At 44.7% G+C, this 17,583-nt stretch overlaps 1 protein-coding gene across 3 annotated transcripts in view; it reads left to right on the top strand.

The window, feature by feature from the left end:
• The window catches only part of ATF6 (activating transcription factor 6), a 168,012-nt gene that overhangs the window by 15,614 nt on the left and 134,815 nt on the right, over positions 1 to 17,583 (top strand). For all 3 annotated transcript variants that reach the window (XM_073644073.1, XM_073644072.1, XM_073644074.1), the window contains one exon: positions 13,734 to 13,831. In XM_073644073.1, coding sequence (XP_073500174.1) covers positions 13,734 to 13,831 — 98 coding nt within the window. The remainder of the gene's footprint in view (positions 1 to 13,733; positions 13,832 to 17,583) is intronic.

Here is a 17,583-nt window from a genome sequence, read left to right on the forward strand (position 1 = left end):
GAAGCAGCTAAAACCGACTAAAGGGAATACTCTTTATGTTATGGACATTTTCATGGACATTTGTTTTATTACCTTGCGGGAGGCTGTAATTAGTGCCAAGTGGGCCGGTCTGCCACTTGGGCTCGTGGACATGTTGTATGGAAAATACGGTTTATGACGTGTAATAAACTGTGGATTGTGAAAAATGGCAAAGTAGTTGCTGGTGTGCAGTGATTGACGCAGCAAAGCGAGTATCCCCCAGGATAATGACAAGCGCTGCCTTACACTATATATATATATATAGTTGTTTGCTGCGTCAATCACTGCACACCAGCAACTACTTTGCCATTTTTCACAATCCACAGTTTATTACACGTCATAAACCGTATTTTCCATACAACATGTCCACGAGCCCAAGTGGCAGACCGGCCCACTTGGCACTAATTACAGCCTCCCGCAAGGTAATAAAACAATGTCCATGAAAATGTCCATAACATAAAGAGTATTCCCTTTAGTTGGTTTTAGCTGCTTCAGTCTGCCACCACTGTGACTCTAAGGCTTGACCACACGTGGTCTCCAGCCCTCCACCCTTTAAGGCTTACTGGCATATTTCACATACCCAGGCTTAACCCTCCAGGACGCTTGTGTGGCACTCCGAGGCTTACTGGCATCGCACGCACGCACGCGCGCGCGCTTCACCTCCACCGGAGTCCACCAGGCCTCACAGGAGCGGTGTCCCCCCCCCATACACCCAGGGAACAGCCTCGTGCCTGACACACGGTGCCCACACAGGAGCTCCCAACACACAGGAACCCCTACACACAGGGTTTTTATATCTTGCAGCACACATGCACACATCCACAGATAGGACCTTAACTGATGTCAGAGTCATGTGTCCACACCCTCTGTGTGCATAAGGACCTGTGTGATGTCAGTCATGTGACCAGTCCGTTAAAGGGGAAGGTACATGGTCATTCAAACACACTGAACCATTAAAGGGATGTCTTAGATATGAGATAGATAGATATTATATGTTGACAACGTCACCTTGTCCCGCAAAAATACAGAGCAGTATGGTGACTAGTGATGAGCGAGTGTATTCGTTACTATTCACACGGATAGTACGGTATTCTGGTTACTTGTTATATTGCGAGTATTTGTGTACTCGCCTCACTATATTCGGATGTCCCGCCCTGCAGTTTTGGCGCCTCCTTTGCAGCCACTAAACATGCTGGGCTTCTTAACCAATCACAGTAATGCTGCGGACATCTTGGTTGTGGTCTATTTAAGCCCTGCCCACGCCATTTTGTGCACATTGCTTTTGGAGCCTGCATTCTACAAGCATAGGGAGAGATTTCTGAGCTGATAGGGAGAGTGTTTAGGCCTCTTGATCAAACAAAAGCTCTTGTAAGGGCTACCTGCAGTGTGTACTAGTTCTGTGTTTAAAGGAGTCGCTCACTAGCTCCATAATACCACCAAAAAATACCTCTTTTCAGAGCTGAAGACTCACAACAAAGTCAGAGATATTGTGTATTAGGTAAGGAGAGGTTAAAGTGTTCTTCCAGTGTCCATCTTAAAACAGCTCTTGTCAGAGCTGCTCACTACACCCCTAGACGAATTATTCAAGAGGTGTACTTTCCAAAATGGTGTCATATGTTGGTGGTTTCTGCTGTTTTGGCACCATGAAAAAAGAAAAAGGGAAATCCACTGGCACACCCAACAGGAAATACTTAAAATTACTCTTTATTGGAAAAAAAACAAAACATGCTAAAAATGAAACCTCAGAAACCTGACACGTTTCTGGTGTAAACACCCTTTTTCATAGGACGACTGAGGCAACATGTAACAGACCAGACTTTATACCAGACTTGCAATGAATGAGCAAAAACAATAGGTGGAGCTCAAATCAGTGCTGCAGGGGAAGTTGCTAACTTAAGATAATAAATGTGATATAATAAAGAATTCCTACAATATACCCAACTTGTCAATAATATTCTGAATGGACAAATGTAATTGCAATAATAATTCACATAATGGCAACACTTGAACATACCAGAGTGCTTATCATAAAAACTAATGGAAGTCGCAATTCAGCAGTCAGTGTCACACACACCACACACTCACTAATAAATGAAAAATAGGTAATCCCCCACCCCTTCCCCCATGATGGCACCACGGAGAGAGAGGGGATCCACCCTTCAAGGACAGGAAACCTACAGATAAAAGGGCGGTGACTCTCTCCCGCATCAGTTGGTTTCCTGTCCTTGACGGAATCCTACAGTCCGGAGGAGGCATACCTGCGGGGTGCCAGAAGATGGACGTCGTGGGATGCCAGGCCTGGCCAGTCCGGTCTAGGCAGCGGGAGACCCCTGCCTCGGCTGGTGCGGTGTCCTGATGCGCCACCGCTAGGGTCAGTGCGGAGGGGGGTCCAGACGAAGAAAGCAGGGCCTGTCGGGGCCCGCCGAGGATCGGTGCCGGACCCCCCCCCCCCCCCCCCTCTACTTCCAGGTCTGCCGCGCATGCGCGGGCACGCCAGGCGCCCCTGGATGACGCGGTGCCGCAAGGCATGACTGGGTAGCCAGTCTGCACGGGCTTCCTCCCGCAGATGCGGGGTGTTGGAGGCGTCGGGTCACTACAGGCACTATGGGAGGGACTCCCAGTGCCTTAAAAGGCAGCAGAGGACGCCAGTAGCTGCTCATCAGAGCTCTAGCATGCTGTAAAAAAATAAATAAATAAATAAGTGACCGAGAGCTGCCTGAGGAGCAAGAGCTTCAGTCTTCACTACCACCGCCAACCCAACGAAAAAAGAAGCCGGAAGAAACGGGGCACCAGGACCGTAACAGTGGAAGCGGGCGCTCCGGCAGGTCGTCGCAGCGCAGCAAGGTTTTCACTTCAGCATCTTCCAGTAGGACTCAGTCTACAAAGATGGCTCCACCTCCTGAACCGGTACCCGCTCTTCCGTCTGGTTGGTAAGTGAGCTTCGTGAAAGTCCACTTTGTAACTAGGGGCCTTTGCTCTCTCTCTGTCTCCTATAGGGGGAAAAAAGAGTACTGGGAAAACAAAAAATAGGACTTGTGCACTATGCACTGAAGCCTTACCCACTACTTGGGATAAGAGACTCTGCAGCTCCTGCATTGAGCAGACTATATGTGAGGGAGCCCTGAAATTTGCCTCGGAGCTTAGAGACCTAATTAAATCACAGGTTGAAAACACCTTTAAATCTTTTCAGGGGGGTAAGAGGTTAAGGAAAACTAAAACCATATCCCCCCGAGTCCAAATCCAAAGCAGTTCGGAGGATGACTGAGATTCGGACTCTTCCATTTCTTCCTCCTCCTCTTCCTCGTCTACAGATAAAGGAGGACGGAGCTATTTCCCTATTGAGGAAAAAGATAGCCTCATCAAGGCAGTCAGGTCTACTATGGGATTAGCTGATCCCCGGCCCAAAAAATCCATCCAAGACGTAATGTTCAGCGGTCTAGAGCAAAAAAAAAAAAAAAAAAGAGATCTTTTCCACTCAACGAACATGTTCACTCTCTGATTAAGAAAGAGAGGAAGGGCTTCCTTTCCCCTAAACGAAAATACCCGTTTGATGACCCTGCATGTTCCTTTTGGGAAAAAGAACCAAAACTGGATGTTGCTATAGTCAAAGCCTCAAAGAAATACCCCCTTCCATTTGAGGACATGGGTGTCTTAAAACACACCCCATGGATAAAAAGGCAGACACCTTCCTAAAGGATTCCTGGGAAGCCGCTGGGTGGGGGGGTTAAAACCTGCGGTAGCTGCCACATGTACGGCCAGGTCTTTAATGGTCTGGCTGGATCAGCTTGAATCTCAACTGAGGCAGAACATATCTAGAGGCACAGTCCTTGAAGCTATCCCGGTAATGACAGGGGCAGCGGCCTTCCTTGCTGACGCCTCCGCGGACTCCATCAGGTTAGGTGCTAGAGCGGCAGGGCTTGCTAACGTGGCTAGACGAGCCCTCTGGCTCAAATGTTGGCCCGGGGATCTACAGACCAAATCTAGATTGTGCTCCATCCCCTGTGAGGGAGAGTTTCTATTTGGGGCTGCCCTTGATGACCTCTTGGATAAGGCAGGGGACAATAAGAAGCGGTTCCCTATCCTATCTAACACTGCCTACAGGAAACCTTTTCGGAGTAGAAGATCTATCCGTAGGAAACCCCCTTAAAGAGCAGGATAGGTGGGAAATCAGGAGAAGGAAGACCAAAGGGTTCCTATTTAACAAACCCGCTAATGATACCAGAAAGAACCCCCCACCCCCCTTCAATGAAGATTTCCCCCAGCTGGGGGGAAGGCTAGGCTATCAAGCTTTCTCCCGGCCTGGGAGCTAATATCAAGCAGCTCATGGGTTCTGAACCTAATTCAATCGGGCCTGAAACTCCAATTCCTCAAAATCCCTCAGCAAACCTTTGTTATAACCCCCAACAGGTCTTCAAACGAGGAGCAACTGGCCTTAGAGCAGGAAATACGGGGACTGGTAGAGAAGCTAGTCCTTCAGGAAGTTCCGGGTGAGGAGAAAGGCATGGACTTCTATTCTCCATTATTTCTGATGTAAAAACCAGATGGGACGTACAGAACAATTGTGAATCTAAAAAAGCTGAACAAACTGTTGAAGGTGGAGGCCTTCAAAATGGAAACAATAAAATCTTCAGTAAAATTGCTGTTTCCCGGTTGTTTCATGGCCGTCCTAGATTTAAAAGACGCTTATTATCATGTCCAGATACACAAAGACTACCAGATGTTCCTATGGGAGGAGTGGTCAAACACTATCAATATATGGCCCTCCCATTCGGCATCACCATAGCCCCCAAGGGTTTTCACCAAAGTTGTTGCAGAAGTGATGGCTCATCTAAGGGAACAAAACACCCTGGTCGTCCCATACCTAGACGACTTCCTGGTAATAGGCAGCTCCTTCCTAGACTGCAAATCCCATCTGGAAAAGGTCATGGATTCCTTGACTCGCTTAGGATTGCTTTTGAATCTGGAAAAGTCCAAAACAGAACCATGCCAGATACAGGAATACCTAGGCATCGTGCTAGATTCAAAAAGACAGGAGTGTCGTCTCCCCTTAGGGAAAATTCACAATCATAGGCCAGATTTCACGGGCAAAGTCCCACCCGTCTATGTCCCTTCGGAAAGCCATGTCCCTTCTAGGCTCCCTGACGGCATGCTTTCCGGCCGTCCAATGGGCGCAAATACATACCAGCTCCCTTCAGTGGGAAATCCTAGAGGCAGAAAAAGCCCTAAAGGTGCGTTTAGAAGGGCTGTTAACGCTATCTTCAGAAACCACACTTTCCCTAGAGTGGTGGGGGAACATAAACAATCTAGCCCAGGGGATTCCTTGGATGATCCCGACACCACAAATCCTGACCACAGATGCAAGTCCCAGGGGCTGGGGGGCTCACCTCAACAACCTGGTAGCTCAGGGGGTCTGGGCAGAACGCCTAAAACTAGTTTCCTCGAACATGAAGGAGCTCCTAGCAGTAGAGTGGGCACTCCAGGAGTTCATGCACACATTGCAAGGGCACCACGTGAGGGTCTTTTCAGACAACCGGGTAGTAGTGGCGTTCCTGAACCACCAGGGGGGTACACAGTCCCATTCCCTAATGCAGGCGACAGAGGTCATCTTTCGCTTAGCCGAGAGGAACTTACAATCCCCATCAGCCCTACACATAAGAGGGATAGAAAACCGCACTGCTGACTTTGAGTCGGACACAACTAAAGCAGGGCGAATGGGAGTTAAGCCAATCAGTGTTTCGGTAGATTGTACAAATGTGGGGTCGTCCCTCCATAGATCTGTTTCCCAAGAATCGAAACAAGAAAACTCACTCATTTTGCTCCCTAGACCCCAAAGGGAACCCCGTAGCCGTGGACTCCTTCATGATCCCGTGGAATTACCCTCTAGCTTACGCTTTTCCTCCGACAGCTCTGATTCCTGCTGTTCTGAGGAAAATCAGGGAAGAGTAGGCGAGGGTAATTTTGATAGCCCCCTTTTGGCCAAAGAGGGCATGGTTTTCATGGCTGAGGAGGTTATCAATCTCCGACTCCTGGGTTCTTCTGGAGCTTCCAGACCTTCTTTCTCAGGGTCCGGTTCTCCATCCTCAGGCTTCAAGCTTACACTTGACAGCCTGGAATTTGAGAATTTGCCTGGGAGCACTGTATAACTCTGACCTAGGTAGGAATAGTGGGTATCTAGGTTTATTAAAAGCATCAGCTAGATCCCGACCCATCCCATCCCAAAATACTACACCCTGGGATTTGAACTTAGTCCTTTCAGCTTTAACGGAGGCACCTTTTGAACCTCTGTCGGAAGCATCCCTAAAAAATCCTGTCCATAAAAACGGCACTCTTGGTAGCTCTCACATCAGCACATAGGGCCTGAATGTCCCTAACCTTATCGGCAGGGCCCCCCCTTCACACAAATCTTGGAGGATAGGCCGGGTCGGTTTTCAGAGTAACCCTATCTACCAAAAGTGGCATCAAGATTTCACAGGTCCCAGGAAATCACCCTCCCTTCTTTCTGCCCCAACCCTAGGAACATGAAAGAGAGAGTCTTGCATACACTAGAGGTCAGAAGGTGCTTAATCCAATACCTAGAGGTGACACGAGTGTAGGCAGGATTGTTCTTTGTTTGCTTTCAGGGCCCTCGTAAGGGGAAGAAAGCTTCTAAGGGCACGCTGGCCAGATGGATAAGGGAGGCCATCACACTGTCATACTCCTCACGTGGGGAAGCGGCCCCGGAGAAACTGAAGGCCCACTCAAACAAGAGCAGTGGCAGCCTCCTGGGTGGAGAAGGCTGGGGCTACGATAGAGCAGATATATAAACAGTAGGAGAAACGAGTATATTGGCATGAAAAAACTTTATTAATTCTTATCAAACTCCATATATTAATAACCGAGTACGTAATGTAAAGTGCAGACATGCAGATCAAAAACCCCACTTAATCTTTAGCCCAAGGTAATATAAATGTATTCAAAATGGCCTGAAACATACAAATGGTACACACAAATCCTCCTAAAATGAAAGGAATGCAGTAAATACTAAGTATAAATGAGAAGGCAATAGGGGCAAAAAAGAAAGAAAGACCAGGGCAGGAAGAGGTGGTATACATGGACATATCAGTATAACATAAAGTATATGGGGGTCCCGTCTATCACAGTCCTGTTATATTAGTCAGCTGCCATAGTGCATCTCATTGACAGGACAATGGTGACTCACCCCAGGATAGTGTCACATGTAGAAAGGGGACCACAGGAGGGCAGGTGTCTGTCGTGGAGGGCAGCCTCGATGCGTGTTTCGAGGGTGCTTTTTCAAGAGGCGTAAATCAGGGAAGCACAAGGACCTTTATATATGTCTGCCCCCTCAGAGGCATCACATGTGTTATCATGTGATAGATGAAGATGGCCGACAATGGGATGGTGTAAACGGCGCATGCGCCGGGGTAGTCACCGCCCAACGCGGCCCCGCACCACCCATCATGACGCGGGCGCAACCCGGAAGCGTCGCTAGGACCACATCCGGGGGGCGCCGACGCCATAGAGACAGGGGACGCGGGGCGCGAGCCACCCAGCGCATGCGCACAGCAACATCCCATAGCCCTTCCCAGTGTCACAATGTCCCCCCCACCCCAATGAGTCACTTCTCTGTAATTCTCTCCGTGGTGCCGTCATGGGGGGAAGGAGAAAAACGTAGTTACTTACCGGTAACTGGATTTCTCAGAGCCCATGACGGCACCCGTACATTCCCTCCCTTCACGTGTGGGTGCGCACACTTATTAGTTACTTTTTGTAGCCACGTGGTGTCTGACGAGGTCTAAGATTGAAAAATTTTGTGTTACTAACCTGGTGGTCCTCTCATGATCTGTAAACAACTGATGCGGGAGAGAGTCACCGCCCTTTTATCTGTAGGTTTCCTGTCCTTGAAGGGTGGATCCCCTCTCTCTCTGTGGTGCCGTCATGGGCTCTGAAAAATCCCGTTACCGGTAAGTAACTACGGCTTTTAAAATTCATACCCTGGGGATATTTAGTGTCAAAGGTCAAAATTGTTTCTGCCAGCCCCCCCGAATAGAATGATCAACTTTTTCAGTCCCAAAAAGAGACAAACAGGAAAGATCTCCTCTATGCAACGTGCTAAAATGTTTAGCTGCCCTAGAATAACCAGAGTTACCACTGCTGATGTTGCCAATGTGCTCCGCTATCCTTTTTTTGAGTTTACGTGTGGTGTAAACTACATATTGTAAATTGCAGATTTTGCAATGTATGCAGTAGATTACATGACTGGTCTCACAATTAATGAATGTTTTAATGGAATTTGACACACCCTCAGAAGAACTGAAAGTGTGTTTCTTGTTATCCACATACTGACATACATTGCATCTGCTTAATGCACATTTTGTAGAAACCCGTAGCTGAAAGCCAGGATGAGGGGGATTTTACATTGCGTGTCAGGCTGGGCGATAGCACATCACCAAGTGATCTGCCTCTTTTTGGCTACCACCTGACAACCACCATCTAGAATTGTACGAAGGCTGTTATCTTGATTTACCACTGGTAAATATTTCTGGATAATGCCTTTAATAGTATGAAACTGATTGGCACCATAGTGGCTCTTTAAGCGCAACATGGCGCCTGCAGTCTATTACTGTCAAATAGTGCTCCTTCCCTTCCGAGTCTTGCCGTACTCCCAAACAGTAGTTTTCCTCACATATGGGGGTATCGGCGTACTCTGGAGAAATTGCACAGCAAATTGTATGGTCTATTTTCCCCTGGTTACCCTTTTGAAAAATGCTAACTTTGTGACTAAAGCATTATTTTCGTAGGAAAAAGTAAATAAAATGTTTTCCTTCTACATTGATTTAATTCCTGTGAAGCACCTGAAGGGTTAATAAGCTTCTTGGGTGTGGTTTTGACCATTTTGTTAGACAATCAAGAATTTTCTGAAACTTTTAATCCTTCTAGTTCCAAGTTTCAAAGGGAAAACATTGTTTAAAAAATGATGCTGATATAACTATTTTTTTTTATAACTTTCTGGTTTAAGGGCGTAAAAATTAAGTTTGAAAATTGAAAAAATGTTCAACATTTTTGCCTGAATTCTGATTATTTATTTTCACAAACGCAAAAAAAAGATATCAACCCAAATTTACCACTAAAATAAAATGTCACAAGAAAATATTGTCAGAATCAGGGGGATCCGTTGACGCGTTCCAGACTTATTAGCTCATAAAGTGACAGTAGTCAGAATTGTAAAATTTGGACTGGTCAGGAAGGTGAAAATGGGTTAGGCGATGAAGGAGTTAAAGTATGGGGAAGGTTGTTAGCAATAACACACTGCCCAATAGGATTCCCAGCAGAGCCTTCTGCATGTTCAGTTCTATCATATATCTTTTTAACCGGTTCCCGACCGCCCACTGTAGATAAACGTCGGCGCTGCCTGGGCTCTGTGCTGCGCCGACGTTTAAAAACTGTGGGTGGACCCGCAGCGCTCAGGACCCCCAGGGTCCTGCAAACGCTGCGATTCCGGTGCAGAGCATTGGCTCTGACAGGGGACATCATCGGGACCTGATTGGATCAGGTCCCAATGATGTTAACCCTTTGCTATGTTCTATATGCCGTGATCTATAGTGATCGCGGCATATAGAATATAGTGAGAGGAGAGGGGGTCGTCAACTTAACTCTCCGACGGCCCCCTGATAGCTTCCAGGACCTTCCGTTGTTATGGCAGCTGGAGGTCACATGACCGCCTCCAGATCTGCCATATATGGTGTCCTGCTAGGCTCAGCCTGCAGCTGAAGCCTGGCAGGACACACTGACTGTGAAACAGTCAGCAAAGATCTCATCCAATGTAATACATGTCTATTACATTGGATGAGATCAGTGATTAGAAAAATAAAAATTAATGTCCCATACAGGGACTAAGTAAAAATAAAAAAAAAAAGAAAAGTTTTTAAACTGTTAAAAAAAAAATCACAAAATAAATAAAAATAAATAAATTAAATATTAAACCAATAAATCCGTATATTTATGCAAAACCAAAAAAGAGTACACATATTTGGTATCGCCGCGTCCGAAACAACCCGATCTATAAAACTGTCACACTAACTCCTTCTGTGCACACCGTAATAAAAATAAATAAGAAACGGAGCAAAAAAATATGCTTTTTCATCATATCGCCAAACAAAAAGGGGAAAAAATGCGAACTGGAAATAAAAATGGTACCGCTGAAAACGTCATCTTGTTCCGCAAAAAAAAAAAGCCGCCATACAGCTCCATCAGCCGAAAAATAAAAGTTATAGCGCTCAGAATAAAGCAATGCAAACAAAAATAATTTTTCTATAAAATTGTTTTATTGTGTAAAAGCGCCAAAACAAAAAAATATACAGTAAGTGCAGTATCGCTGTAAACGTACTGACCCGAAGAATAACGCTGCCTTATCACTTTTACCACACGCAGAATGGCATAAAAAAAAAAAAAAACCTCAAAAAAACAATTCCTGAATTGTTGGTTTTTGTTAATTTTACCTCCCAAAAAACGGAATAGAAAGCGATCAAAAAAATGTCACGTACCCAAAAATGGTACCAATAAAAATGTCAACTCGTCCCACAAAAAACAAGCAATCACATAACTGTCGGCCAAAATATGGAAAAATTATAGCTCTCAAAATATGGCGATGCAAAAACTAGATTTTGCAAAAACAAAAAGCGTTTGTGTGTGACAGCTGTCAGTCATAAAAACCAGATATAAATCTGATATCTCTGTAATCGCACCGACCCGAAGAATAAAGGCGTCTAATCACTTATACCACACGAGGAACGGCGTAAAAAATAAATAAAACCAATTCTTCACCTGCTACTGATTTGTTTATTATGTCTCCCAAAGATCGCAGTAAGGCTCTGCTCACATTTATCCTGCGCTAAGCGCTTACACCAGAGTTTCCGTGTAAATCTCTGAAATACGTGATTCAGACAGAACCCATGACGGAAGATTCCCTGTAATGAGGCAGATATAGGCCACTGTGGATGCCGTCTGGCCTGTGATCCCACGGTGCCATTTGTTTTAGGCGTGCATAAAAGTGCGGTTGGCCACAGTTTTGTGCACTTCTGAAAAAAAAGGACACCGCTAAACAGAGGCCAGACAGAGTCCAGAGTAACTCTGCTGCCTCATTACAGTGAATGGATCCCGCAGGGGTTTCATCTGAATTACATCACTTGGAAATTTAGATGGAAACCCCGTTGTAAGTGCTCAACCTAGAGTGCCGGATAAATGTTACGTAAAATGTTCCCAATAAAAGCTTCAACTCGGTCCTCAAAAAAAGCTATTCCTTAATCAGGCCCGTCATGTGTTAAAAATATAAGGGACTTCCAAGTTACTGGTAGCAGAAAGGCTCTGGAAAAGCGAAATGGCCCTTGCTCCCCAAAAGAAATTCAGAAAATTTTGTGCTCCCAAATCCAAATGCCTATTCTACAATAACTTGTTCGCCAATTGTCAAATAGCCCCCCCCCCAGATCTCGCCATATGGCTGAGCGGTATGATACAGCCACATATGGGGTATTGCCACTTTTAGAAGAAATAGTGTGACACATTTCGGCACCATTTTTACCATAGCCCTGTGTGAAAATGTAAGATCTGAGGGTAAAACATTTTTTTGCGGTAAAAATATAATTGTTTTTTTTCACTGCCCAATGGTATAAATTTAAAAATTAAAAAATACTCACTACTTCCCTAGATGAATTCCTTGAGAGGTGTAGTTTACAAAATGGGGTCACTTGTGGGGGTTTCTTCTGTTTCGGCATGTCAGCGACTCTTCAAATGTGACATGGTGTCTGCAACCTATCCCAGCCAACATAGCGCTCCTTTCTCTTCCGAACCCTGCCGTACACCAAAGCAGTGGTTTTTCACCACATATGGGGTATCGGCGTGTTCAGGAGAAATTGCACAACAAATTTCATGGTGCACTTTATCTTATTACCCTTATGATAATGCAAAATTAAGGGATGAAAAACATTTTTGTGAGAAAAATGTGAAAATTTTATTTTTACAGCTCCATATTATAAACTTCTGTGAAGCACCTTGGGGTTCAAGGTGCTCACCACACATCTAGATAAGTTCCATTTAGGGGTCTAGTTTCCAAAATGGTGTCACTTGTGGGGGGTTTCCACTGTTTAGGCACATCAGGGGCTCTCCAAACGCAACATGGCATCTAATTATTAAACAAATTTTACATTCAAAAAGTCTATTGGCGCTCCTTCCCTTCCGAACCCTGCAGTGTGCCCAAACAATGGTTTTCCCTCACATTTGGGGTATCAGCGCGCTCATGAGAAATTGCACTACAAATTGTGTATTACATTTTTTCCTGTTACCCCTGTGAAAATAAAAAAATTGGGTCTAAAGTAACATTTTTGTGAAAAAAAGTTAAATGTTCATGGTTTTCTTCCACGTTCCAAAAATTCCCGTGAAGCACCTGAAGGATTAATAATAAACTTCTTGAATGTGGTTTTGAGCACCTTGAGGGGTGCAGTTTTTAGAATGGTGTCACTTTTGGGTATTTTCTGTCATAAAGGCCCCTCAAAGTCACTTCAAATAAGATGTGGTCCCTAAAAAAAATATATATATTTTTGTAAATTTTGATGGAAAAATGAGAAATCGCTGGTCAACTTTAACCCTTATAGCTTCCTAACAAATAAAAATGTTGTTTCCAAAATTGTGCTGATGTAAAGTAGACATGTGGGAAATGTTATTTATTAACTATTTTGTGTGACATATCTCTCTGATTTAAGGGCATGAAAATTCAAAGTTTGAAAATTGCAACATTTTCAAAATTTTCGCCAAATTTCTGATTTTTCCACAAATAAACGCAAGTGATATCGAAGAAATTTTACCACTATCATGAAGTACAATATGTCACGAAAAAACAATCTCAGAATCAGGGCAATATGTTGAAGCGTTCAAGAGTAATTGCTTCATAAAGTGACAGTGGTCAGAATTGAAAAAATTGGCCCGGTCACGAAGGCAAAAACAAGCTCTGGCTCGAAGTGGTTAAGGTGTTACTTATTGGCATTTTGGGGGATGGGATGATGGGCATGGGAACCAGTATGATTGGGTGTTGTGTATGGATATGATTATTTGGTTGGTAATTCATTCTATACAACTAAATATTCACCTACCTCAGACCTTGAATTGGCTTCAGCGGACGTTAATGATATTTGTTAATTCTAATGGTTGCTATTGTTTAATATTTTGATTTTATAAAAAAATTTTTTTTTTTTCACAAACTAACCTGGAGCATCTTTCGTAACTCCTTTCATTGTTAGACGTTTTAGAGCAGTTTTATACTCTTGCATACACAAATTATATCGTTATCACATTTTAAAAAGCCACATAGCAGTTTACACTGACAAGAACTTTCCTGAAATTCTTTACCAGTCTCGGGAAATCAAAAGGATCAAAAAATTATTTGTGTCTAAAAGTGTAATCTTGTAGTTTTCGATGTACAACAGCATTGAGGTTTGTGTCTCTATCCACATATTCTCAATGATTAAGATGTCAAGATGATCCTAATTTTATTGAAATCTCAGTGGTCATGAGAAGAGGGGCATTTATAAAGCACACAAGGAAACCTCCAGAACACAGGCTTTGAACGTGTAGACGTGTAGTGTTAATTGTTCTATATGAATTTCTCCATGTCCTTATTATGTGCTGCTAGATTCAGTGTTTAATTTGTAATATCTGCCTTTTACCAGATGACTTAAAACCAGAACCATTGTCACCCGCCTCTTCCAGCTGTTCTGTACAGTTACCATTGTCTGCTGATTCTCCACTCTCCTCACAATATGTACCGGTAAGGAATTTCTTAGGCATCTAAAGAAGGCTGTAAACCTATACTGCACCCTAATGAATAGGTGCTAAGTTGTTACACATGTGCCCGAAATACAGTGATGGAAGCGTACTTTGCAAAAAAAAAATGCCCTTTTAAACCCCTGTGGTTGTCATGTCCTGATTGCTGAGTGCTACCCAGTGGTCGGGGCTCATAGCAAGTGAGCATTTCTGTTGCATACAGGCGATCTGCTCGTCACCTGTATGCAGCAGAGGGGATCGGATAAGTGCTGCTTCTTGTCTCCCATGAAGACTATTGAAACCAGCAAAAAGTGTAAAATATATTTTTTAAAATTATAAAAAAATCAGTTTAAATCTCCCCATTCAAAATAAAATAAAAAAAAAACACTTACACATTTGATATTGCAGTGTTCAGAATCGCCCGATCTATCAATATTAAAAAATTCTAAACACCAGAATTGTGTTTTTTGGTCGTCGCAATAATGGGGGATCAAAACATACTAAGTACCCCAAAATAGTATCAATAAAAACGTCAGCTTGATGCGCAAAAAAAGGCCCTCACCCGGCCTCAGATCCCGAAAAATGGAGACGCTACGGGTCGCTTTTTTTTTTTTTTTTTTTTCTCACCACTGAAATAAAGAACCTATACATGTTTGGTGTCTACGAACTCATAATGACCTGGAGAACAATAATGGCAGGTCAGTTTTAGCATTCAGTGAATGTGGTAAACAAAAACCCAAAAAACAACTGTGGCACTGTGTTGTGTGTTTTTGTTTTTGTTTTTTTTGCAATTTCACCGACCGCACATGAATTTTTTTTTACCCTTTTCCAGTGCACTATATGGTAAAACCTGTGATGTCAGTCAAAGGTAAAACTTGTCCCGCAAAAAATAAGCCCTCACATAACTTTAATTTTTCAATCAATATGGTTATGGCTCTGGGAAGAAGGGGAGCAAAAAATGAAAATGCAAAAAAAACGGAAAATCGCAAGGTCATTAAGGGGTTAAATAGGTTAAAGCAAAAAGGTTCCCTTTAAGGATAAAAATCCTGTCGTTCGATTCATGCTAGTGAAACCATGGACAGCATAAATCAGATCCTGGCTATGCGATTGCATCTTATGTTGGTATGTTTTTCTGAAACTCCATGTCATTTCAAAGAGAACATACTTTGAAGAGTATCATAGGCAAAGACGTAACTAGCCCGGTGCTGCCCCTGGTTTGCTTCTTCTCGCCCTACTCTAGTTGACAGGCCTCTCTATGTACACATGGGAAGGACCTTTCAGCCAGAGCAGTGCAAGGAGAAGCTGACTGGGGACGACATTGGACTGTTTTCCACTAAAAGATGTACTACCATGCTTGCCTCTTGCTGCGGTTGTATGGGACCGATTTAGGAGCTGGGCCCCCTCCATATAGCTGATGCCGGCCTCTAGCAACAGTGATTGAAACTCTGACAATTAAGTGGTTAAACACCAATCTCTGACAACTGTATTTAAGCCACACAATCTTGGTCCATTTGGACACCCATAGTTTCCCATCCCCTGCAACATGATTGAAGGGTGCCAATGGGTTGCTTTGGCAGCCAGACCCCCCATTTCTGCTATATTTGGACTTCTGTTTTAAAAAATAAAGTAAACCTATTCAGCATTGCTGCCCTTGTAAATTGTCCAATTTATTAAAACATAGAAGAATTTAACCCATAAGGTAAAAGCTATAGAGAAAACCCAAAATTACTGTTTTTCTGTTGCTGCACCTTCTTAAAAAAGCACTGTACTAACCCTGAAAATATTTACCATTAAAATTGAAAGTTCAGCATGTTAAAAACAAGCCTTAACATTTGTTTACAAATTATTTTTTCAGACCACCCATAGACAATAAACGTCCAATTGGCCGTGCTCTGTTCTGCAGTGATGATCCATAATGTCACTGCATAGTAGAGCAGCTGTATGCAACTGTACATCTGTGGGATTGGGGAGCTGGCTGTCAGATACTGCCGAACTCCCCATAGAGAAGGCAGAGATGGTTTATTACAGCCTTTGCCTTTGTGATCACTATATGCACTGTATAAACAGCATATAGGAAGCGTTAGCCATGCTTTCTCCTCTGGACCCAGCGGTCATATGATGTCTGGCCGAGGGACGGACAGGAGCTGCTGAGTCCTAAGAAAACCAGTCAGTCTTCTGTGCAACCAGGTGACTGAATTTCCATATGTGAAAAATAGACACAAAATATCCTTTATTTTATTCGGTCGCCCATGACAGCACCACGTGAGAGAGAGAGAGGATCCGCCCATCAAGGACAGGAAACCTACAGGTTAAAAAGGGCGGCCCTCTCCTCCCGCCTCAGTTTAGGTTTCCTGTCCATGATGGGGGACCTCGCAGGCTTATCTGCAGAAGATGGACTCCTGTCCCAGAGAGGGCCACAGCAGGTGGTTGGAGCCGGTCCGTCTCGGTCCTCTGGAGATGCCACGGTAGGGCTCAGTGGGGTGCCTCCGTGAGCGTTGCGGCGGGCGCGACATCGCCTCACGGGGAGGTAGATGTCCGCAAGGTGTGGGGCCGCTAGCGGGCTTCCTCCCCCCCCGCTACAGCTTGCAGGAGATCCAGGTCGCGCCGGCGGCGCACGTGACAGGCGCGACCTTCTGACGTGACTTCCGGTGCGCCGGGCAGAAAGTCCCTGTGACGTCACCGGAAGGGGCGGAGCTCGTTTGAATTTTGCGTGCGAGCAGCTGAACGCCGGGGGATTAAGGACCTGGCGGCGAGGAGCCCACCTGGAACCCATCTGGCCACCAGGGGAGGAAGACCAAGGAGCAGGTAACGCCCTCCTGGGTAAAAAACAAACAAACTAAACAAAAAAAAAAAAAAAAACACACACCCACACATGGTACCGGTATGGCCAGTATATAAAGTGTCTGGTAACATACAGAGGTGCTTCCCTGCCCATTCTTACACTGTAAGCTATGGAAGATTCACAAGAGCTGTCACCTAGGCAACAATATCTGCTGCAGGAGCAGCCCTCTGGGGAGCCCTCACAACTAGTGGCGCAGCACCATTCCCGGCTAGGGTCTGGTCGTTCGGCTAGAAGAGCTGTCACTAAGAGCAGGAAGGACGGTCCGGTGCGGCATGATTCCTCGCCATGCATGTTGGATTCTTCTGCTTCTACGGTACCGAAGGTTCTGTGGGGTGAGTGGAATCTTCTTGAAAGTTCTACTAATGTTTCCTCCTTCTTTCTATCTATAACTTTCTTTTAGAGCAAGAAATGTTCCTCGAAATCCAAGCACGGAGAGTGTGCCTTATGCAGCTGTCCACTCCCTGATTCACATAGCAAAAGGTTATGCCAGCTTTGTATCAGCAAAATGATGTCGGAGGAAACCCCAGATTTTTCCCTAGGCCTAAGAACTTTAATAAGGGAAGAAATAGGCAAAGCATTGCAGGGTTCAGAGTCTGGGCTATCGGTCGCTTCCTCCTCCTCCTTCTCTTCCTCTGACAGTGAGCCAGGTAGACAGTGCTTCCCCCTGAAGGAGGTCGATGCCCTAGTAAAAGCCGTCCGATCTACAATGGGGATAGTGGACACGAGGGTAGAGAAGTCAGCTGAGGATGTTATGTTTGGTGGTCTGGAGCTAAAGAAAAGAAGGGTCTTTCCAGTAAATTCAAAGGTGAAAGACCTCATTGATAAGGAGTGGAGAAAGCCTGACAAGAAGGGTAGTGTTCCTCCATCCTTTTAAAGGAAATATCCATTTGAGGATGCTGTGTGTTCCTCCTGGT

This window comes from Phyllobates terribilis, unplaced genomic scaffold (assembly GCF_046119375.1).
Source record: "Phyllobates terribilis strain yellow unplaced genomic scaffold, ASM4611937v1 Scaffold_8__6_contigs__length_399053987, whole genome shotgun sequence".
NCBI classification, from domain to species: Eukaryota; Metazoa; Chordata; class Amphibia; order Anura; family Dendrobatidae; genus Phyllobates; species Phyllobates terribilis.